The sequence below is a fragment of the Stegastes partitus genome, unplaced genomic scaffold, assembly GCF_000690725.1.
Source record: "Stegastes partitus isolate 25-593 unplaced genomic scaffold, Stegastes_partitus-1.0.2 Scaffold1379, whole genome shotgun sequence".
NCBI classification, from domain to species: Eukaryota; Metazoa; Chordata; class Actinopteri; family Pomacentridae; genus Stegastes; species Stegastes partitus.
The window spans coordinates 17,643-42,458 of record NW_007579110.1 but is presented as its reverse complement, the minus strand read 5'-3'; the positions used below and the strand labels follow the sequence as shown (position 1 = coordinate 42,458).

The 24,816-nt window shown below is 40.5% G+C and overlaps 1 protein-coding gene across 1 annotated transcript in view; it reads left to right on the top strand.

The window, feature by feature from the left end:
- The window catches only part of LOC103370144 (slit homolog 3 protein-like), a gene marked incomplete at its 3' end in the record, with an annotated part of 187,157 nt that overhangs the window by 145,918 nt on the left and 16,423 nt on the right, over positions 1 to 24,816 (top strand). The window contains exons 5-11 of the mRNA XM_008299081.1: positions 7,303 to 7,374; positions 11,393 to 11,556; positions 12,812 to 12,956; positions 17,496 to 17,567; positions 19,476 to 19,547; positions 20,930 to 21,001; positions 23,687 to 23,830. Of these exons, the coding sequence (XP_008297303.1) occupies positions 7,355 to 7,374; positions 11,393 to 11,556; positions 12,812 to 12,956; positions 17,496 to 17,567; positions 19,476 to 19,547; positions 20,930 to 21,001; positions 23,687 to 23,830 (689 nt within the window). The remainder of the gene's footprint in view (positions 1 to 7,302; positions 7,375 to 11,392; positions 11,557 to 12,811; positions 12,957 to 17,495; positions 17,568 to 19,475; positions 19,548 to 20,929; positions 21,002 to 23,686; positions 23,831 to 24,816) is intronic.

Below are 24,816 nucleotides of genomic sequence, written 5' to 3'. Positions count from 1 at the left end.
TGTTGTTTTGTAAGGGTAGTATGAAAACAGAAAATGGATGTAGATGCATTTCACTTGTTGGCCGACTGAAGCAACTTTTGTTGGAATATTTGGCCGAGTATCTTTCTTTTCCTGTGATGGAAATAATAATAACAAATAAAAAGTTTATTGAGCTATTATAAAGCTGCTGTTGCGGGCAAGCCAGCAATCGGTTCACTGACTAACTAAGGGTGTCATTAGCACGATACCCTTAGTTAGTCACAACAGTTTTCCTGGCATTTTATTTTGAGGATTGTATATCATCTCATTTTAAAAAGAGATATTAAAAGTAATTCATTCATTTATCCAACAGATGTTGGATGTCTTTCTCACGTTAGTCCGCTGACAATCCCTCTTCTGTTCATACTCAGATTGAATAAAGGTGGATTGTGGAGAGGTCAGCACTGTAAATACATCTTTTTGAAACCAATAAAGACAGCTGACACATCTTCTCCGCAAGAAAAATGTCACTAATTTGATACAACTCTGACAAAGAATACATACATACACACTGTATATGTTTCATTGTTTTGCCGCATCATGATTGCTTCATAATGTTTAAGTATGATTATCATAATCATTAGAGGCAGTTTGATCAACTGTAGCAACAATGGAGTTGTAAGTAGGGTCATAAAATGACTTTGTTGTGCTCTCAGTTTGTGGTTATTTCCCCACAATTGAGTATTGATTTAAGATTTCAGAGCAGGCCCGAGCGCATCAGCAGGTTTTTTTTGCCGAGATGTTTCAGTGAAATGCAGACATCGGTGCTTGAAAATGTGAAGTCTAATATTCCATGTCAAGATGGGAATTCAGTCAGATGTGCCGTCACACAAAATCCTTGCAGTCAGAAAGTTCATCTATATACATAATAGACAATAAAATCCCCATTAAAGTACATGTTACAGTGAGCTTTAGGATGTGTTCACAAATCGCTGCGTTCAGTTCACTCTGTTCCTTTTTACAGACCATAAGTAATGTTAGTGATTAAAAGAGAGACTAATCGTATTGAATGTGGAGTCAATATTGGTTGTAATCACAGTCATAAAGTTACAGTGTTATGTTGTGTTTTACTGTCTGTAGTAATTCAGACGTTCTGCCCGTGTATTGATCTTTGTCTGTTAAGGCTGATTGAGCATAATAGAGACTAATAGAAAATTCACTTTATTACACGCAGACTCACTCACTGGCACTTTATGTATACAACTGAAGAGACTGGAAATTAAGCAGACAAACATTTTCAGGTTTGTCACAGTCGTATAAAAAATAAAAAATAAAAAATAATAATCCAGATTTGTATTATTTTTTATCCAAGTCCATGTTTACTTTTACAAAGAGACTCACAGTAAACCGACCAAATAGATGTTAAAGGACCGTGGCTCAGAGCTGTGACCTTATGGTCTCAAACCATTAGAGCACCTTGTACCATTTTAATGTCATTCTACAGTCTGACAGAACATTCAGAGACACAAAGAAATGAAAAACTTGAAGGTCAGGAAGGCTTGGTGACCATGTAGGATATTGCTTTCTAAATGAGAACTGTCTTGTAGGGGAAAAAATGTGTGGATTGATTGTCAAAATAGCTGCCTTGCATGTCAATAGCCACACTTTTTATGTTTATACCACCCGCTGGCATGTGGGACATTTAAAATTTTATTTTATTTTTATTTTATTTTTTGTGTGAAATGAATAGGGTGCAGAGTGCATGCAATTTGTATGTGACTGAGGGAAAAGTGTTTTTAAAATATATTCAAAATCTGGCTGATGTTACATACGACATTGGCAGATCCAGCTTTCCAAATATAGATTTAAAGCATTCATAGTTTGTTTAGTTCCAGCGTTTTCTCTCTTTGTTGTTTTTCCAGTAACAAAGAGGAAGGAACAGCTTGTCTTACACATCAGTTTAATCAACTTGTAAAAGGTTTGCTTGAGTGCAGTGCGACATTTCTGCAGGGATTATGGTTTATTTGTCATGAGTGGTAAACAAGAATAAAAAGGATAAGAAGAATATCACCAAACGTCTTGTTTGGGTTTCATCATATCATCTTAATACTTACAAGGACTACGTGATCAAAAGTGTGAGTTTGTGCACCTTGTGTCTTGTGCCATAGTTTTGTACAGTAATGCTGCAAAATTCCAACAGAACAACCTTATTTTTTGGGACTGTCCCTTGAGGTACTTTTAGGTTCATCCAAGTTTAACATCCAGGATCTTTTAAGTGCAGCTGAAGATGTCTGAACCTCCACAAATAGCCACTAAATGCTGCGATGTGAGAATGTGTCTGCATGAGGGAGGAAGGATTGACGACTGAGGCTTTGACCTCAGTGTGTAGGCTGCGGCAAAGACACATATGATAACATCGCTTTCTTTCTCTGCCCGCACGCACACACAGACACACAAACACGCGCAAACACTCGCGATAGCATCTCCCTGGTGGGTTGCCTCTAAAGAGTCTCCTCCATCACTGACTGCAGAGGCCCTTTTACTGCAACAGAGAGATCACTGCATCGAAGGCACACACACGTTCAGAGGCACGCAAGAATGTACATGCTGACTCAAGAATACACACATAAAACGAGCGCACACACACACACACACACACACACGTGCAGGGATCATGGATCTATCCTGCAATACCACTGCAGCGGTCACTGCAGCCTATCTCAAATTAAAAAGAAAAAAAAAAAAAATTTAGCTGAATAGGCATTTTATAATAGAAACATTGTGTGTTGCAAACACCAGTGTTGGATCAGTCCTTGAGCTCTCTTTTACTGTGACTGCAAAAAGAATTTCAAACAGGCTTTTCTCAAATAATTTGTCTACAGCTCTGCAAGTAAAACTGTTTTTAAGTCTACGCATACTAAGAGTTTAGTTTTTTTTTTTTTCTACAGGGCACATAATAAAATATAAGAAGAGAAAAAACCCTCCTTAAAATGATTGAATACGGATAACATACTACTTTCCAAAATGATTGCACAAAAGTTGAGCCTTTAATGGACAAAACTTAAATTACTCTGGATCCCGTCTTGGAGACGTATATCTACTCATGATTTTCTGATGCACACATGTTGAAAAATGTCACAATTAAGATTCTTTAGAACTCCCCCGAGAGACAGAAGTGTGATCCGTGAATGTATGTTCAGACAGCTGTGTGAATAGCTTCATTATTCTAAAGGTTGCATGAAGCAGTATCATCGACTCCTTTACACCAACAGACACAAAGTCCAGGAAAAAAAAAGAAAAGCTTTCTTCTTCCAAGCATAACGTCAGCTCATATGCAAATTCGCAGAACATGAAATATTTTCCTAACCATATAACATCAGTTTTGAAACATTTGTAAGTGGGACCATGGTTACAATGTTCTGGTTTGCACATTGTGTTACAGTTTGGTGTGTTCGGATTTGTCAAGGCTGCAGGATTACAAAGGTTAGACTGACATAAGGCGGAGCGCAAACCCAGTGGAAAGTCTGCGTTTGGACCAGTCAGATACTTTGTACTGTAAAACTAAAGGCCTAGACTAAATGTGTCCACCACTGTGGCCTTTTCCGCGTAGCTCACATTGATCAGCCACAACATTAAAACCACTGACAACTGAAGCGAACGACAAAGATCATCTCAATGTGTTGCCACGTTCCCCTTGTGCCCCTCACCTTAACATCGGTGCAGACGAAGTGCACCCCCGCAGTGAAACAACACCTCCTGCCACACCGTAGAAACTGCTTAAGAATGGCTTAAGGAACATAACCAAGAGTCCAGGGCATTGACCCAGCCTCCAAACTCCTCCTAGTATGATCAAACATCCATGAGATGCGCTGGAACAAGCCTGATCCTCGGCAGCCCCAACCCACAACCCACAGGAACTAAAAGATCCCCTCCCAGCGTCTCAGCGCCAGACACCACAGGAAACTCTCACAGGTCTCGTTTCCATGACCCGATGGGTCTGAGCTGTTTTGGCAACACATGGGGGATCTACACAATATAAGGCAGGTGGTTTTTTAATGTTGGGGCTGATTAATGTGTGTATCACTTTGTGCTTGTCACACTGTGAAACAAAAAATGCATTTCTGTCAATTTCATAACGCACCTATAATTTTCAAATAAGCTATTTAGTCCCATCTGTGTGTCTTTTGTGGGAACAAATGCTTGGCACAATTCAATTGTTCATAAGTGTTCAATTTAGTTGACTTTATTGCACAAAATGGAGGTGACCTGTGGAGGTTTTATTAAACAATAGTTAATCAAAGTCTGCACTTGACAGTTTCGATGTGTACCAGCTGGATCCTGTATATCTTGTCAAAATTAAAGGACAAACTTCCTGCAATGATTCCTGTCTTGGTGAAATCTTTGCCATATTTTTTTTACGACCCCTTCAAACTGAAGCGCATGTACCATTTTTAAGAGTGTAACCATGGCCAGAGGCGTGTAAAATAAGCTGGGAAAAATGGCCACAGTATAAAACATAGTTGTGGACTTCCAAATGATGTTTTTAGTGTTTATCTTGGATTTGGTCTGTCCAGTCACTACTTTATTAAGGCACAGAGATGTGGAGGGGGGCTGAACGGAGTGAGTGGGAGAATAACTGACAGGGAAATTGCAGAGGGAAATTATTGTTATTCCACAATTAAATTATATATACTGGGTGGAATCACCCCTGACAGGGCTGACCATAGCAGCGCTCCTAATGTGTGCATGTGTATGTGAGAGTGAGTGTGAAACTTTATCCGTCTACCAAGGCCACTGAGGCTATACTGGCAGGGAGGAGAACGTAGAAAGAGAATCGGAAGGAGAGCGAATTAAAGAGAAAGGAAAGTACTAACATCAACAGAGTGAAGCAAAAACAGTCTATTTTAAGGCTGAGTGGGTGTTAGTGAAAACACAGCAAACCCCCAGTAATGAACCTATTTTGAACAGTTGTGACGACAATGCAGCATGTAAAATAAACCATCCTTGATTTTTGTCGGGGAAATCGGACCGCGGTCACACTGTATGTTTAGGCAAAAACATATTGCAGATGCTGTGAAAAACCCTTTCATCTTGAATTTGGGCCATTTCTCAAAGAGAAATCTGACCTTGTCCTTGTCTGAAAGCATTAAAAACACACTGTCAAATGTGAAAAATGAATGGGTTTCAGATATAAAAAATGGCCGCTCAGTCTTCATTCTTCATGAAACAATGACTCTTTGAATACACAAGGTTTCGGGTGATATGTAAAGTAAACTAGCCCTATTTTCTATCCAGTGAAATTAATGATCCATGAAACTTGGGCAAAAACAAAGAAAAGGGGGTTACACTAGCTGGTGTTGACGTTGGCTTCAACACGCCACCAGAAAAATTACATTGGAGTATAAATTTTAGAAATTCTAATGTAACACGGATCTCTAATTTACTGGTGTTTTCAATGTTTTCTGTAAAAATTTGACTTGCTTTTTTGAACAGACTCACAGGTTTTAATGAGGGGTCGTTATTTTTGCTGTATAATGTTGTATTTCTCACCAGATCAATTTGGATTTTTTTTTCTCTGTTTATTTTCATCATCCGTTTTTAGATAGACCTTTAAAAAAAAAAAAGAAATCTTTGACACCTCAAACTTTAGCCGTTTATTCCTTTTACTTCATTACATTTGATGGATGACCAGTAGCTCATTTGCATTACCTCCACTTATCACCACCTTCACTCTCTAACAGTACGAGCAAGGTGTTTTCTTGCTGTCAGCTATGGTATAAGTTGTCCTCTCGTATCAGGAAACAACAAAGCAGCTTTTATATGGTGCGTCTTTTTTTTTTTTTTTTTAAAGAGCACATGATGAGGGAGCTGCTTGTGTTCTGCCGTATCCCCCCACCCTGCAAATGTTTTTGTATATGCAGCTTTATCAGCTTGTATGAGTCCATCAATGAAATCAGATCCCCCTGTGGATCGCTTTGATGGAAAACCCATCTTTTCTGCATGTTTTTTTTTTTTTTTTTCTCTCCTCTCATTTCTGCCTCCATTTCTATATACAAAATCCAGAGAGGATCAATAAGTGTTGTGTTTCTTCAACACACCAACTGGGAGTGTGTGTGTGTGTGTGTGTGTGTGTGTGTTTGGTTGTAATGACAGTCAACCTTGTTTTTCATTTCACTTTAGGTCGATACTACATATGAGACAGAGTGTAGTTTATGAGAGAGCTAATAGTCAGAGACAGCAGTGACCTGGTTATGAGTTAGAAGAACAAGCACATATCAAAGAGGTGTGTGTTCATATATGTGTGTGTGTGTGTGTGTGTGTTCATAAATAACGAGCTCCATGTTATGACAACAGTGGCACCCTGAACAGAAGGTCAGAAATCAGAAATGCTGTCTCTCTTAGTTTTGATCATGTTTGAAATCGAACCAGGGATGTTTGCTTATTCTAAATTCCAGTCTCGTCAGCTTTATGTAAATTATACATCTGTCTTAGTGGGCTTTAAAGTTTCTCTATCTTCCTAAATTCTCTGTCCTCAAGTCGAATAAAGAAAAACACATTTTGACAGAAGTAAGGCAGAAACATAAAAAATACACAAAGGAACAATATCTCCTCCACAGTAACAGTAAATTAGTTTCTTAATAAACTAAATAAAACGATTTCCTGTGGTCATTTTGTGCCTCCAGTATATGAGGTGAATCTTAAAGCTCTTAAAACAAATTGCTCAGAATCATTTTTACAACCAGAGGAGTCAAATCCAAAACTGGTCTTCAATAAAAGTTACAGTATGAAACGGTAATCAGCTTTGAATTATGGCAGGGAAATTGTTTTCTGCCTCATTTGTGACTTTTTATTTAGAAGCAAAAAAAATGTTGGTTCATGTCAGTTATTACTGTTTAGGTTTTCTGACGTGTATCCACTCAAAATAAAGCAACGTCCACTCTTCTTGTCAGTTTTAATGTTGTGTGTCATAACCTATGAACATCCAATGGAATAGCAAGTGATATTTTTATGCAAAAGTAAACATAATTTGGCATTGCAAAATTTCTTTACTATTCCCTTAAGTCCTCTCAAATTTATCTTGCCGTCCCTTTCAGGGTTCTTGACTCACATGTTGGAACCAGCGTCATAGACAAAGGTCCTTATTGTCTGATCTTACTTATTCAAGTAAGGCTATAAAGTTTCAAACTATAAAGTTTTCACTGTAAAATTTAAGGGAAAAATGGGATAAAGGATTTGAACATGCGTTTTGGACCAAACTTATTTTGACATTTTTAACCGTCAGACCAATAAGTGGCACCGAGACTGTATTTTTCTAACAATCAGTTTTTCTGTTTCCCTGTCCAGCACCCTCAACAACAACAACATCACCCTCATCCCCCTGTCCAGCTTCAACCACATGCCCAAGCTGCGGACACTGTGAGTATAACGCACAGAGACACACACACACACACACACACACACACAGAAAATTACAAACATATACTACAGATGCTGACACACACACTCTGTGGTTGCACAACAACACATACACACAGTGGTATTAGTTCCTACGCAAACATGCACTGAACACAAATCTTTACTTTCACACACACACACACACACACACATGTACACACACACATCATGGCAGCAGAGTCTGTGCGTGATCATCTAATCATGCCATAATAAGAGACCAACTCTTCTATTGTTTCATGACTGTGAATAATCATGTGGCCATTACAAACACACAAAGAGATGTACAGATACACACAGGGAGATGGATACAGTGACAAATATGTGCATTCACCACACACATTGATACACACACACGCATGCACACTTGAGTAATGGTAACCTCATTAATACCACAAGAAAGGCTTGTTTAGGCTCTACAGTTCAATCTGCTTTGATTCATTAGAGGAAACCTCCATTACTGATGGTACTGATGTCAGCACACACACACACGTATACAAACACACACACACAGAGTTTTGTTTTCGCGCACACCCCCGGGGCCATCTGCTCTTCTGTTTTTTTTTTGGGGGGGTTTTTTTTTTGTGTGTGTGTGTGTGTGCTTTTTTTCTGTTTAGTTGTGTGAAGGAGATCTTACAGTTGCCAAGGCGATGGCATGACATCTCAAGGGAGTCTCTGCCCATAATCTCGTGGGACTGTCTGAGAGGCAGACCGTTGGTTGCATTCCTGCTGGCCACACTGGGGTTGAATTCCGCCTAACCAGCATGCACAGAAAGGGATTTCCTTCCCAAATCACCGTTTTTAAGGGGCTCTGGTGTGGTCGCACAGCCCTGCTTAACATTCAGAAATGAGGGATTTCTAAATACACAACATGTCTACATACAAGCAGGATAACATTTTGCAGACGTTCGTTTATCTTTTACAACCATTTTTCTTGTTCAACTCTTGACCGACAACGTCCGTCAACAGCCAGTCACATGGTAACGTTCCTGTTCTGAGCGGACTGCTGGAGCACTAGTGGCAATACGACTCGAAATCTGCAATTTAAAGCTGGATTTCAGGCAACAATCCAGTTACACAGTTGGCAGCTGAGTGCAGACTTACCAATACCCAATATTTTTTAATCAGAGGCCCTCGTCTGCTTCTGTTTTATGTCAACAATGAGTGACTGCCTCCTCTGATTTGCTTGTTCCTCCCCCTTTCTTTTCTCCTCTTCAGTGTTCCTGCATCCCGATTCTTTCTCGTCCGTCTACCATTTCTTTTTTTGCTGTCCCTTTTTCCTCTTTACTGTTTCCTTAATATGTTTTTACTCACTCTGTTCTTCCTGCTGCATTCCTTTCATTGCTTCTTCTTTTCTCTTACTTTTTCTTCTCCTGTCCTCTTGTCTGTTTATATTTCTTTCTCCTTTTCTGCCTCTTCATCCTCTTCTTTCTTCTTCTCCTTCTCACCTCCTTCTCTTTTATAAATTTTGCATTGAATTTGCTGCTTTTATAAAAAACGACTCATTCAGTCAACTGTTCAGCGATGTCCCTGATATGATTAGCTGAGCAGGTGTAAAAATATCTGTATGTGCATGTGGGAACTTCTTTCGACATAGAATGGTTCACCTCCCCTGTAGCCTTTGGCCAGTGTTCTATTTTCCACGTCAGTGAGAGTGCGAGGGCGACAAAAATTTCATCATCTGACCAAGTCTGCGAGAGATTGCGTGGACCCTTCTATGGATGTTAGCTTGCAGCCCAAAATATGTGTCCATGCCAGCTGTAGTGTGCACGCTAAGCTGTAGTGTGCGTGCTGATCTGCTCTGCATGCGTGGAACACAGTCCTCCCAGCGGACCGCGAGCGAACTACAAACTAATATAATAGCCACAACTATCATGTGTCCATGGTCTCTGCAGCTGCCCGTGTTCACATACTCAAGGGAGCACAATCAAGGCTTTAATCTGTGATGTCTTCATACAGTTACGATGCATGTATTTAGTTTCTTCTTGTATTTTTCCCACATTTTCTCTCCTAATAATCCACATATGTCTTTGTGCTCCTTCTTTCACCTTTCTTTTTCTTCTCATGTAGTCTATGAGCAGTAATAATATCGCATCATGGTGTCTGTCATTCAGCAATTTGAACCACTGAAAAGATTACAACTCCCACTGCTTATACGCTGGTGTGTGTGTGTGTGTGTGTGTGTGTGTGTGTGTGTGTGTGACAGACATATACACATTAAACGCACACTCTTCAAACCACCGCCTTTAGTCACCAGCAACCAGTAAGCCCAATAGACACAATCACACTGACTTGCAGCGACACACAAATACAGTCCACACACACACACGTACACACAAACACAGCACTTTCTCCATACCCCCTGCCTGTTCCCATTCTCCCCTGTGTTTTAATCCTACTTGTCAGTAATTAAGGCTGAGCCGGGGGTGGGCCAGGACGTGGCTATCTCCAGGCGGGGGTTTGACTATAAACTGGATTTATAATGGGAGAGCGGTATTAAAACCCACTGCCCCCGCTGCTAGCATCAATGAGACCATCTCTGTTCCATAACAGGATTTGTCCTCTGCTTTATTACAAAAGGAGGCCTGTCTTCTGAAAGGCTAGATATCCCGGCTGGCATATAATACGCTGACAAGACATTCTGCTGTTCATCCGCCCTTCTCCTCCTCCTCCTCGTCTCCCTCTCTTTCTCTCTTAAGGTGTCAAATGCAGCCAATGCAGCCTGTAGAGAGTCTCGGCTCCGTGAAAGAACACCTGATGCGTTCTATATTAAGCAGCACCTGTTAATTAATGCTTCAAGTGAAATTTAAACTGCCTATTAGTGTGAGGTGTTACTTAAAACTGCGGAAATTATCAAATGGCAGTTCTCATCAGTGTCTTCGGTGACGTTGCCCAATGGGAGACTCGGCTATAGCATTTAATTAAACGTGCTTGAAACGTATAGCGCAAAGTATAACATAAGTGCCAATTCATGGTTTCCACATCCCCATGGAAGCATCTGTGGGACATAAATTTCATTATGTGCCAGAGTCTGCTCAGGTCAGCGGAAATAGTCTTTATGAAAACTGTGTGTTCTGTGAATTATCTCCAGCAACAAGGACTCTGGATAAATAAGTTTCAATTGCTTTTATTCAATACATACATTTTAAACAATGGGAACGTTATGCTGTTACGTACGAGTCGGAGAGGAAAAAAAAAAGAAATGAATACAGATAAAACTTAGTGACAGGTCTGCCATCAAATGAAAATATGCGTCTTTTTTGGTGAACTGCCCCTTTAGGACATCATCATGTGATCTCATTCTTCTTAGCTAGCCTCAATAAAAACAATCCAAAATGACAAAAAATACTCAAAAGAAATAATAATATAAAAAAAAAAAAATCTTCTCAATTCATTTATTTGCTCCCACATGTCTCCCTCTGCTCATTTTCTGATTCGGTTTCCCTTTTTAATTTCAGTTCTCGTCTCTATGTCCACTCTTTTCACATTGTCCAATTAGTTCTGTACTTTTTTCAGCCTGTTTTCTATTAAATTAAATTTTCTCACCTTTCCAATCTCTCCCTGCCTCACTCTTCAGTCTCACTGTCATTGTTTCTGTATATATATATATATATATTCTTTTTTGAATAAATCTGATTTAGCCGTGTGTGTCCTGTCTCTAAAGGGAGTCATATTGTCACAGACCTTGGGGAAATGAGTGCTGAGAATATTACTATGTGTCTTTGAGCGCCTGTTTATGTGTGTGTGTGTGTGTGTGTGTGTGTGTGTGTGTGTGTGTTCAGCAATAGACTCGTGATCCTGGTCAAGGATGTCAGCTGTGTGAAAAATTGAACCTACTCTATTTGAATGCTAAATTTTCCCTTCCTGAGCGAATGTGTTCTGGATTCATGGAGCTTCTTTCAAAAGTCAAATGTTCAGATCAGATAGTTGCACATTAATTTGAAACAGTATTTCAATATTGAACAATATTTTTTCCTCACAGCCGTCTGCACTCCAACAACCTGCACTGTGACTGTCACCTGTCCTGGCTCTCTGATTGGCTCCGAGCCCGGCGGGGCCTGGCTCCCTTCACCCAGTGCATGGCCCCCGCCCACATGAGGGGCCTCAACGTCCCGGATGTGCAGAAGAAGGATTTTGTCTGTAATGGTGAGTGGACATTAACACCAATAGACGAGGTTTGACTCAAATATCACAGAGTTGTGGAACGTCACAGTCATATTGTTACTCCTTTTCAATGGTGTTTATTTACTAAATTTTTTGGCTTTAAATTGTGAAAATATTTAGAAATGTGCCAGTTTTGTCTGCCTTGCAGCTACATCGTATTGATGCGTGAACTATGATACTGTGACAGAGAACCGATCCTTGTAAAGTCATGCATTTACTGCCACTAAGCTGACCTCGAACTATTTAGCAACAGAGATGCACATAATATATCATTTAGAGAGTGGAGTCAAGGAGAAGTTCACTGTTGAATCCAACGCTTTTGACAGCTGACTCTTTGACGTTTAACCGTACAGAGAATGTAGTTAACCTAAAGACCATTATTACAGGCGGTATTGTTATCGTCTCCAGACAGCTCAGCATTGAGTTTATAACGCTGAAAGAATTACACCGTGTCGAGCATGTAATCAGCTAAAAAGCCAGTAATGTTATCAGCTGCAGATAGTATAGGCAGTGTTTATAGGCCTCTGATTCAGCTCTCTGTGCTAATAGACTGTCAGGCTGCTCTCTCTTTATTAGCCTTAAGTCTTTTCTGCCTACATGCTCCATAGCAGACCACCTCTCATTGCACTTTTCTCCATTCCCCTGTCTTGCTGCAGGTGTCGATACTAAACTGGCTTTTCTCTCCTTCTCCACTGTTCTTACTCCCTTTATCCCCTCTTTCACCATTTGCCCCTCTTCCCTTCTGTTCTCTTCACCCTCTGCCTGTGCTCACACCCATCCATCCTCCTCCTGCCCATATCTTGCAGTAGTTTGTGTGCATAGTTTCGCCAGATAGTATTTAGCATTAATATTCAGTCTTCTTGTTTCATATCAAAAGATAGCATGTTTTCTCCAAAGAATTTTAGTGCAAATGCTTCAGAAACAACACAACGACATCACAGGATGCTAAAGCTCCCCACTGAAACTGAGACTAATCCCACTGGGAGAAATTCAGATAAAATATACAAAAACATCACAAAGAATTTTTGAAATAAAAGTTCAGCTAAAATATGATAGCAGAATTTATGCAAGTGCAAATGTAGCTGCAGGCATGGAGGCATCGCCTATTCTCTTCCTCGTATTTGGCAGTAAACCAACCAAGCTATTCTCATATTCATATAAATAGGAGCCAGTCTCTGTTGGATTTTTTTTTTCTTTCAGAATCTGCATTCTTGTATCTGTATATTGCTGTCCGCAGGTCCGGCACAGACAGAGTCGAGGACTTGTGTTCCTCAGGTGGCCGTGTGTCCAGCCAGCTGCAGCTGTAACAACAACATCGTGGACTGTCGTCGTAAAGGCCTCACTGAAATACCAGGAAACCTCCCTGAAGGCATTGTGGAGATGTAAGACTGCTTTACTTTACTTTTAATGCTGCAAATGTTCGTGCACACATCTTGTTCATGCTAAGCACTTTTTTTAGACATACTTTCTGCTTTAAATGAGTACAGGCAGGTGACAAATAAAGTAAAAACCAACAGAGTTTCTTAGTAAGACGTTGAGCCACCATGTGCCATCACAAAAGATTCTTCAGGTCCCTGAGCTTTACTGGAGAGACTGAAAACCATTCTTCCAAAAGCTGTTCCCTCATTTGTTGCTTTAATGATGGTAGTGGAGAGCGCTGTCCAACATGTCGGTCTCTCTGAGGTGTCCAATCAGGAGATAAAAGTTTCATCACAGGATAAAGGTGATTCCTTTGTGTTGATCAGCAGTGAAGCTTCCCTCTGAGGGGACAAGTGGACCTAAACCAAGCCAGCAAAATATCCCCCAAAGCATTACAGAACCACCAGATCGCCTCATAGCAGGGGTCAAGCATTCAGACATCTACTGTTGTCTTGGTTGACATGCATTTGCCCTCTTGTCAAGAATATGGTGCAGGATGATCCATCTTGCACATTTTTCCACGTCTTGTGTCGGCCCTGTGGTGTTTTTGCACTACTGAACTTTCAAATGTGCATTCACATTTGTAATGAGGGGTTTATGCAACTACAGTATCCCACTCTATGTAATTATTAATGGACTGTTCTTGCTGACAGATTAGGTACGTAATGCACTGAGGAAGAGTTGTTCCTCTGTTGTTTCTTGCATTAATGCACAAAGTCGTCAAGTGTGAGCTGTCACCCACAATGTCTGACCCTATTTATTAACGCAGATGTCCCTTTAGTCACGACACCCTTTGGAACACTTTCCAGCTGAGCATTTTTTTGTGACTGAAGCTCCTGCCATTTGTGCCCCATCATTAAACCCTCTGTCAAAGTCATTTAGAGCTTCTCCTTTTGCCGTCTTGATACAAAATCTGAATTAACTGGGCCTGCGCAGTGTTTTTTTTTTTACACATCACAGAGTCTGACTGTATGTTAATTACTTAACCCGATTCAGGACTTTTATGTTGTCATACATAGAAGGTCTTTCGGGGTCAAACAAGAAAGATTATGTGCAAACCATTTGTTGGTATTCATTATAGACTTTCATACTAGATTAAATAAATGTTCTGTTGATATATTTTTGGTTCGCTATGCATGATAAATGTCCCTCTTTTTATATTTAAAAAAAACAGTAGCATCTGTAATTGTTGTGTTTCTCCGCTCATTCATTCAAGTTTTTTCTTTAATTTGTCACCCGTCTGTACGCATCTTAATGTTTCACACTGTCAATGTGATGCATAAACCCGACTGTATTTAATGTGTTTTAAAAATTCCATTCCAGCCACATACCAATGATGTGCCCATGTTTAAAACATCAATATTCTCAGAATGTTATTTGCTTTGCACAAGAAAATCATGTGGTGATTTGTCTTTTTTTTTTTTTTCTTTCTTATTTATTCACTGAACATAACATGTTTACTTTTATGCCGGTTAAATGCAAATGTGCGCGTGTGCAGAATGGTAGATAGGGGATGTTTATTTACGGAGACATTTTGGAATTTTTAAAAAAGTAAAAAATAAATAACACTACCCTCTCTCCCAAATGTATTTTTAAGCTGGAGGTTAAATGAAAAGCAACCCCACTTAATCGAAACACACACGCCGTCTCGCTGTGATCTTTGCAAACTTAGATATACAGCGATTCATTAGACCTTACATGGAACCCAAATTGCAGCAAGTTCTGTTGTGCTATTTTGTTTTATATTGCAGTCGAACTCTACACTTCTCACTCTCATTTTCTTCCTCTACTTTACACACCATTTTAAACACACACACAGATGCACACACACACAGCACAGAGGGACGTGTTTGATATCCGTATTGATCGCTGTACCCTGTTTGTTTGTACAGAGGACAGCTGGTTGATTGCTCTGTGAGTAAAGGAGCAATTCTCCTCCGCAACTCTACACCAATACCGCTATACCTCCCCAGCATAAGTAATAGATTCACACACACACACACACACACACGCATATATACAGACACACGAGCTTGTTCTTCACGTACACACACACTCGGGGAGGGTCAAACACACACACACATGCATTATGATTGAGCCACAGGTACCGAAACATCTTATAAAATCTCTAGGACACACACAGGCGCACACAGAATTAGCATTGGATCCATTATAATAAATGTTGCCGCTGCAGCCAGAAACAATAGCGTATAATAGGATGATGTATTGTCAGTCCTTTAATGGAGACAAAGTCATTTTTCTGGATGGCGGTGGCAAGACTCGCTGCCAAATGCGCGTATGCTCGTGTTGACGTCGTGCGACTACATTTTCAAGCGTGCTAATTCGACTCCTCGAGTCAAATATAAAGCTCACAGAGCAATTTAATGTTTTTGCATTTTGTCAAGGTGTTAAGTTTGTTAAAACATCGACAGAGATGCGTGTCAGTAAGCTGTTATCTGTGTGTGTGCTCACACTTGGCTCGTTGTGCGTCTGCTCTCCTGCCAAACTCATCTCCTGTTTCAGTTGTCATTTAATTGCTTCCTCACCTTATAGATTTTTTATATCTGATCTAAAAATGTCTTCCCTTTAATGCATCCTTTCACACTGAGCCTCTAAGTGTCTTTGTTCCAACCTTGTTTCACTGCCCCCTTGATATAATTTGTAACTTGTTGTGTGTGCAGATTGGGTTTGTCACTATCCGCATATTCTTGATTTATTTTGACCCCTGAGTTGAAATAAAGTGTTGTTGGCTGCTAGGGGAGTGAGGCGCTGAAATTTAGAGGGCGGTGCAAGCCAAGAAACAGGCACCTGTAAGTGTAAGGGTTGTGTTGCTTTCAAAGCCAAAGCTACGTAAGCGTTTCATTTAAAAACCCTGCTGCTGGATGGATGCCGCACATTGGTTCAATAACTTAAAGTAAACTGCATTTAATCCTAGAAAATGTGATCATAGCTGGTCTTTGAGTCCATATCATGAAATAGATAGATAGATAGATAGATAGATAGATAGATAGATAGATAGATAGATAGATAGATAGATAGATAGATAGATAGATAGATAGATAGATAGATAGATAGATAGATAGATAGATAGATAGATAGATAGATAGATAGATAGGAATTTCAAAAAGAAAAGCGAGGACGTGGGCGGTGGCTGAAGAGGAGGATGAGAAGAAGAAGAAGAAGAAGAAGAAGGGTGGATTAGTTTCCATTTATCATTCTGACAGCTGACCCTGTTGCTGGCCTTGGGACCTCACTGCATCCTCCTCTTCTCCTCTAATTTTTCCTCTCCTCTCCCCTGTTGGTCACACTTTTCCACTCCTCTGATTCCTCCTTTGTTGTCCTCGTTTCCCACTCCCCTTTTTTTATGATTTCTCTCCTCACCTTCTGTCCTCTGCCTTTCTCTCTCTGTTTTCTCTATTTCCTGTCTCAGTCCTGTGACTATTTATTATCATCTCCTTTTTCTTATTTACATCCCTGTTTCTTCTGTTCTTCCTTCCTTCTTTCATTGCTTTTCATCGCAACAGCAAGGAGACACGAAGAGTGCACAAGCTACATAGATGAATTTGTTTCTTAGACCATCAGCAGAGCAGAAACTAAACTGTAGTAAATTTACCCAAATGTGGGCTCTATGCCGAGCTCTGATGGGTCCCCACATGATAATAGAGTAATACTACCAGGATGATGTAATGAGTCTGCAGTCTTCCAGAAAAAGAGATGTAATAAATTCCCTTTGGCCCTTTAGCCTGAAAAGTCTGAGAAACCTCGAATGTCATAAATGCAGTCTGAGTGTTGGGGCTCCATCAAAGGAATTTATGGAACATCCAAATAAATACATAAAACATGATGACTGGAAAATTCTAATTGTTGGTGAACTGCTGCCATGTACTACTTCCGATGAAACGATCCCTCCAAAACTTGTGAGGACAGTAGGTTTGATATCGTCACTTTGCCAGCTATGCTTTGCCGTTGAGCATTTACGTGTGTTGCTCTGCTTCCTGAATACTTTGGCCTGGGACTCACTGAAAAAAAAGACAGGTATTGGGATCAGCAGTTCAGGTTTTGGCTGCAAGACCAGCCTTGTGATTCTTTAAGAATCACATCAGAACGGTCCCATGTAAGCTCGTTAGTGCTGAGCTACAAAACTCAAGTCAACATTTCACACCGAGCGACCTTGGCCAGACTCTGCTGCAAAGCCCCGACCAACCTGCAGAAATATTGTGTAGATGTTGATTGGAACAGCCACCTTTTGAACTTTCTGTGCACTTGGGCTTGGCTGAGGTTGTGGAGTAAACAGGGCTTCATAATAACCTTGAAGGAGAAAGATGAACTTACTATGTCATGCATGAAGTGCTGCTGCTGCTGCTGGAGGTGTATACACAATTCACCTCTTATTATCGTTTTATTTTATGTTGGTGTTCATTATTTTTTAAAATATTTTTGTTAGTGAAATTTCATTTGACACCATCTAACTCTCTCATCCCTCTCTCTGTTTTAATTTCCAGTCGTTTGGAGCAGAACTTGATTAAAAGTGTCCCAGCAGGAGCATTTTCTGCCTACAAGAAGCTCAAGAGGATGTAAGTCTGTCTGGATGTAACTGTGTGCACATGCAAATACCCTCAGTCATGCATTCACTGATATAACTTAACAGACTGATGTGCAATAATATGTTTGAATTAATTAGTTAAACTAACTTTTAGCCAGGTATCGCTCTAGTTGGACCACTGGGGAACTGTGGAAAACTCAACTCGCTGAACCCCATAAAAAAAATCACCAAAATGCTAAAAACCAAAATAGTTTCTGACGGTCCTCAGGATACACATCTATGACGTACCCGACACATAGCCAAACCAAAGAGTAAGATTGTGATACTTGTCAAAACCATGACCAGTTTCTATAAACGTCACAACATCTGGCACTCTTCATCACAGCTAGAAATCATTATTGACTCAGGTTTGACAAAGAGTCTCACAACAAAAACTGTTAGACTCTTCAGGGACTTTTCGGTTGAACTTCCGACTGTGTGTGCACCGAGCACAAAGAAGACTGGAATGAAAACAAATATTTGTACGAGTAACATTTCTATAGCATGTGGAGCCACCTTTTTTCACACCTTTGGGCACTTGGAAAAATGTGTTAAAAGTTGATTTCAGTTTTTTTTTTTTTTTTTTTTGTTAAACAAAGATGAAAAAATAAGAAATTCAGCTTCCATTTTTTATCCTTATGATTTACGGCATTATAACTGTGTCATACTACATATATGACATTTTTTAATTCCTCTATTTCTAGCCAGAGGTGCTGGACTTTATATTACAGTTACAAATGAACCCACAGTAAGTAAAAATATGAGAACCCACTTGGGGTTGAGAGGATTAACTTGAAGTTAGGTGCATTAAACCAGCAGATAGACCGCTGACGATCACACACTCAGTTCTAGCTGAGATATCATTAAAACCAACCTACTGCTTTGTTAAAACCAACCTACTGCTTTGTCACACATTTATACGATTTTCAGTGCTTGTACGGAAAGACTCAAAATGCTGAAGGTTGTAAATAAATCAATAAATGTGATTGGCCCCAGAAGGTCCTGTCCACAGCTTCAGTCGTCTCCTCACATCAGCAGTAATCATGCTATACAGTATAATATCTAAACTACAAATCTGATCAAATGACATTAGGACATGGTCATTACATACAATTTAAGAATTATATCCATCACATAGTAGAGTGTAAATATGTACAGTATGTTCATCAGGGGCCACCAGGTTTTCTTTTGTCTACTTTTAACAGAGCTTGAGGTCCCTCAACAAACACAAATTGGTTAAAGTTAGGACATTAATTTTAAACACATGAGCTTATGTTACCAGATTATGAAGACGTGACTCCAACCTGCGGTCCACACCAGTATGGACATACAGTTCGTCTCCTCTCGTGTCTTTCACACACACCCACAGACACGAAGCTTACTGGAGAAAAATGTCCTTATCATGCAAATGCCTGAAAATGCTCGACTTGCAGACTTGTGCAAGGTTGTAAGGTTACCCACCCCAACTGCCCACGCACACACACGGATGGCGTTTCAGCCTCACCTCAACAGCAGCGTTTAATAATATATCTTACAGCTGTGGAAGTGAATGACATGAACTGCACTTAACATGCCACCGCTTCCAGTTCCTCACTGCCTCTCTCTCTCTCTTTCTTTCTTGTTCTCTCGCTCCTGTCGCTTTAGGTTTTTCCTCACTTCGTCCATCACTCTCTCTCTCTCTCTCTCTCTCTCTCTCTCTCTCCCTCATTTAGTCACACATTCAGCTCCTCTTACACTTTTTTTTTCTTTACTCTTGTCCCCTTGCCTTGACCTCTGCTGATGTATTCTCGCATGATCATTTGTCAGACAGTTCTAGGACATTCACAAAGAATGAACCCCATTACTGTGTATTACAGTAATCTCTCTCTCTCTCTCTCTCTCTCTCTCTCTCTTTCTCCAGTGACTTGAGTAAGAACCAGATTTCTGACATTGCTGCCGATGCTTTCAACGGTCTTCGCTCACTCACCTCACTGTAAGTATGACACACGTACATGCCAACACACACAGACATGTACACAAGCGCATATCCAGACAGGAAGGTAATTGCATTTCCAGACATTAAGCAAATAAAAATGTTGTCCCAGTCAATGTTGACAACTGGAACACAATGCAGCCAAGTGTGCATGTTTGCATGGGCTTGTGTGTGTGTGTGTGTGTGTGTGTAGTTGTACGTGTCTGTAATCACTCAGTGTATGTGTGTGTCTCTCTGAGGGTGAGTGTGATAAGAACATGAAGGACAGTTTAATTTGAATCAATCTGGAGCATGAAAATGAGACAGACAGACAGACAAGAAGGGCCAGACAAGGTGAACTCAGCTGGCTGTTAAGACTGAACACACACGTGCACACACGCAGATGCGTGCGTGCGCCTGCAGCCGATTCAGCTGCACAGAAATGTCACCGAGAGGCACGACTTGTGCACCAGAGCCCCGCCGAGCCGTGATGAAGCAAAATATAAAATTGCTCAAGTGAATTAAATGATTGCAACTGCAATTGGGAGCACATCTCAAACGTAATTTCAGTTTTTGACAATCAAATGAGATAAATGGTCCAAAACAGCATGCTTAGAGAAGAAACGCCTCGGTGTGGAAATGACTGTGTGTTTTTTTTTTTTTACAATCAGACATAATAAAAAGGTTAAAACCGCCTTTCACTGGAAACAGACAGCTTTTTTGTCTTTGATTGCAACACGTCTTCAGTGCTTCTCACTAACATAGTTTTCCAGCTGGCTGAGTGTGATGACTTTTTTTGTTCTGAGCAGATATATTAATGCCCATCCTCGCTTTTTGGAGAGCTGTATATTTGTAATGGATTTAATGGAAGAAGGGCTGGGCAAAGAAATACAGTAATAACACAATGCATCTTAGTTTACAATCTAGTTTCTAATGATTTTATATCAAAGCAATGATGACTTGTGAAAACTTGTATCTTTAGATTAAAAACAACTTTATTCTCAGCTAATACATTTGGGGATGCATGGACGTTACAGATGCTTATGTGTCAATTGAACACATTGCTATCTAAGCATCAAAGAGTGTTTGATTTAAATGTACACATATTTGCAGACCAATACTGCAGCAGTGCTATGTTTAGGACATCAACGTAAAACCTGCAAATTACACAAAATACACAACTTCCATGAGAAATGGAAACAAGCCAAATCCTTTCAACAGAATCATGAAAACTGCCAAAGTATGAGAAAGAAATAACAGTAGCAGCAGAATTACTGTCAGGAAAGCCAATGAAAGTATTTCACTAAGCCACACACCAGACCACATACTGTAAGTGTTATTGTGTAAGTAAAGCCTTGTAAATACTGCATCCTACACGATGTTGTCTGAACTGTCCTATGCAGGGTGCTGTACGGCAATAAGATCACCGAACTGCCCAAGGGATTGTTTGATGGACTGGTCTCCCTGCAGCTGCTGTAAGTACTGTCTGCTTCGTCCGCTGTTATGTGTGTACCTGAATTTATGTGTGTGTTTCCCCAGAAAACAATAAAATACATTATTCAGTAAACAAAAGAACACAGTCAAATAATGGATGGACTACCTGGGAAACGCTGCATTGTTGGCGCTTTCCAAGAGTCTGGTCCAAAATTCTGAAATGGATTGGCAACCAGTTAACCGGCCGGTTTCTTCTCATTTCATCCTGTAGTCTTACAGATTTTGTTATGGCAAAAATGTATAGATCTTAATCCTTAAATATTGTACAGTAAATACATGTAAGTGTGCTATAATATACTTACATTCATTAGTATCAAGCCACATCCACCTCTGGAACGCTATCACAGTTAAGGCCAATGCTCTATTTGGTAGTAATTTGTTGAGAAAGAGAACATCAGGTACTGCATTACCAAATCCTTGAAATCATCACTATTGCACAGTAGCAACTCCTGTAGAATCCCCTCTCCATGCATTAACCTTCCATCTGTCCTTTATCACACGTGTGTGCATCTGCAGAGACGTCTTTACTAACATGCTCAACATGGAACAAATTGGTGCACCACTCTAATAAATACCGTAATCTCCCATAGTACTTCTAAGCGTTGGTGTATTCTAGGAGGGCATCTATTTATTCTGAATTATTCCTCGTGGGCACAGATTCAAACTGCAGCAGTGGTTCGGCATGCAGTAAAAATTTCTGTAACAGCTACATAAGTACTGTATGTGGCATATGGTCCTCGCAAATGCCGCAGTCCACTGCAGAAGCAGCTAATGTTCTGGGCTTTTCCGTCGTAAAGTGAAGCGAAGCAAAGAGAATGAGGATGAGTGAATCTAACCCACAAACACCTTTTTTTACAGGCTTAGGTGGATCATTTGAATGCATGGTGCATAGGCAGAGACGAGGGGCGGGGGGGGAAACGGGTGAGGGGTGTGGATGGATAGATAAATTAATGGACGGATGGATGAAGAGTGAAAGATGGAAAACGACAGAGACGCAGGAAAGACGAGAGACAGGGAGAAACAAATACATGCAGGAAAGATTAGAGAGGGGAGAGCAAAGGGGGAAGCAGAGGGAGATCAAATTTGTGTTTTCGTGTCAATGTATGTAAGATGTGACATCATTAAAATTTAGCAGCCCCAATTCAAAAAGCATTTCCCCCAGACCTCATAATGCTGCAGGCATAAAATGTTGAACACTAAATCACTGAATGCTATATATTAGTTTACACATGCATGCATGCGCCCTTAATAGAATAATTCTAGACCGATTCTGTGCATTTGTGACTGGTTCATTCGACGAATAAATAAAGTAGTGAATGACTCGCTAATATTCTTGCCCTGCCACATCATTGGTCTACTCTAAAAAGACACTGCCTGGGGGTGTTGGCGCTCAACTCAGCAGGCGTGAAAGGAATATGTCTTTTAATATTTTACCTCTGACAGACGAAAAACCTCCCATCACTAAAAAGTCGGTCAGTTTGTCAAGAAGATTCTTCCATGTCGTGTGATAATTCTGGATTGTACTTCAGCACTGAGTCGAGCCTCGCATGTCAGCGTTGTGTTTACTGCTTTGTAAAGCTACTGGTCTGCTGTTTATATTCTCTGTGCTGCTTTGTTTTAGCCTTGCAGTTTCAAGTAATTAGTTCCCCCTGTGAGCTGCCTAATGAGGCGTGGATATGTCGCAGAGCAGCATGTGTGTGCGTGGATCACCTGCGAGCGCGGACGTATAAGTCGGTGGCGTTGGTGCAGGTGCTCGTTAGGACGACTTGAGACAATTAAGCGGAGCTGCTGCACCAAGTTAGTCATCTGCCACGCAACGAAAGAAAGGAGCAGTGTGACAGACAGACAAAATAAAAATGTAACAGAGACAAGGAAGAGCGATCGGTGAGTGCGAGAGGAGAGCAAGAAGGTGGCGAATGAGACAGTAGAAGTGGGAGAAGAGGAAAGGTAGAAATAGAAGGAAAAAAACCCCTTGCAGCCTGGATTTATTAGCTAATGAAGTGCAGGTATGAAAGGACAGCGAGATGGAGAGAGAGGGAGAGGGGTATAGGTGAAAACTTTTCCTGTCATTCACTTAATCCCTCTATCACATTTCTCATTTTCCGTCGCCTCTCTCCTCCATTTTGCCTGTCAGCCTCTTTCACTTAAATATATATCTGTGTCAGTCCAAATTAAATTTTCACCTGTCCCCTCACTGTCTCACTCCATTATTTCCCCCCCATCCCATCTCCATTCTTCTGCCTCTCCTCTTCCTCCTTCCTTTACCCCCTTCGCCATCTGTCTCGCCCATCAAAACAAGATATTACGCTCACACACCCAACAGCACATATTTCCCTCCTGCTCCAGAAGAGAAAGTGGAAAAAGTATAAAACTACAATTTTCAGATTTATGTGTCACAGCCAGAAAAAATATAATTATGAGTGTGTGGAGGGGGAAGGGAGGGGTGGGTGGCTACGAGGGAGACACGGAGGAAGGAATGGTGAGAATCAAGAGGACGGGGGGGAGAAATGAAGTGGTTTTTGCGGTTGAGATGCACCTGAGAAAAATAAATTCTCATTATCTGCGTGTGCATTTATCTTTTGTTTCTCTTGAGAGAGAATGAAGCAAAATAAACAAAGCAAATGCAGATAAATAACAAATGTTAATGGCTTTTCCTCGTGTTTTAGATTGCTGAATGCCAACAAAATTAACTGTCTGAGAGTCAACACCTTCCAAGACCTGCAGAACCTCAACCTGCTGTCGCTGTACGACAACAAGCTGCAGACCATCAGCAAAGGACTGTTCGCACCTCTGCGCTCCATCAAGACTCTGTAAGTACAGGAAGGCTCTGATGATTTTCTCATGAGGCGTTTTAACCGGAGCTGCAGCAATTAGTCAATAAATTGATTATTCGATTGACAGAAAATTAATTGCTATCTGACCACCTGGATGCCTCCTTGGGGAGGTTTTCCAGGCAACTTGAAAAAAAGGGACTGGAGGGATTATATATGGTTTCTGTTCTGTGAATGACCCAGGATCTCCCGGGCATAGCTGGAGGAGGCGGCTACAGGCAACTGGGCTACTTTACATAAACCGCTGCCTGCACAAGTTCATTCTGAATAAATGACAGTGGAGGAAGAATAATTGATTTATTGATTATTTAATTTAAATGCCAAATAGTGTCTGGCCCCAGCTCCTGCTATATAACTTTTGTTGTTTTGTTTTTTTTTCACGTACAACCATAAATTCATTGTCTTCGGGTTAAGAATCTTAATCAGGCAAGAAAAAAAGGGAAACTGAGGACATCACTGTTGCCTTAGAGAGATTTTTAATGCAATGTTTTAAATTCAAGGACTTTAAAAGGAAATTATTAATAACCAATTTGTGATGAAAAGGATCATTAGCTGAGGCTCAATAAGTCACACACCAGACAGAGTAATCACACCACTTTGAAAATTTTAGCTTTATTAACTCTCTGAACCCCAAAACCTACCAGCAGATTTGAAAGTGCTGTTGCATTGAAAATATTGCCAACACTGCATTATTTGTCAGAGCCAGAAACAGTTAATACTGGAAGAATTGTTGTGTAATCAGTAGGGATGCACGATATGTCGGCGACCGCATCGGTATCGGCCAATATTCATGTTTTTTCTCATATTTCGCTATTAATCCGATGAACAAATTTAGCCAATGTGAAAAACCGATGATTGTCTAACATTAGCAGCTTCGTCTCTACATTTGATATTGCTGCTATGTCACAGATGTTTTATACTTAAATGGTCCTGGACTTTATGCAAGGTGAAACGGTGGTTAGCAC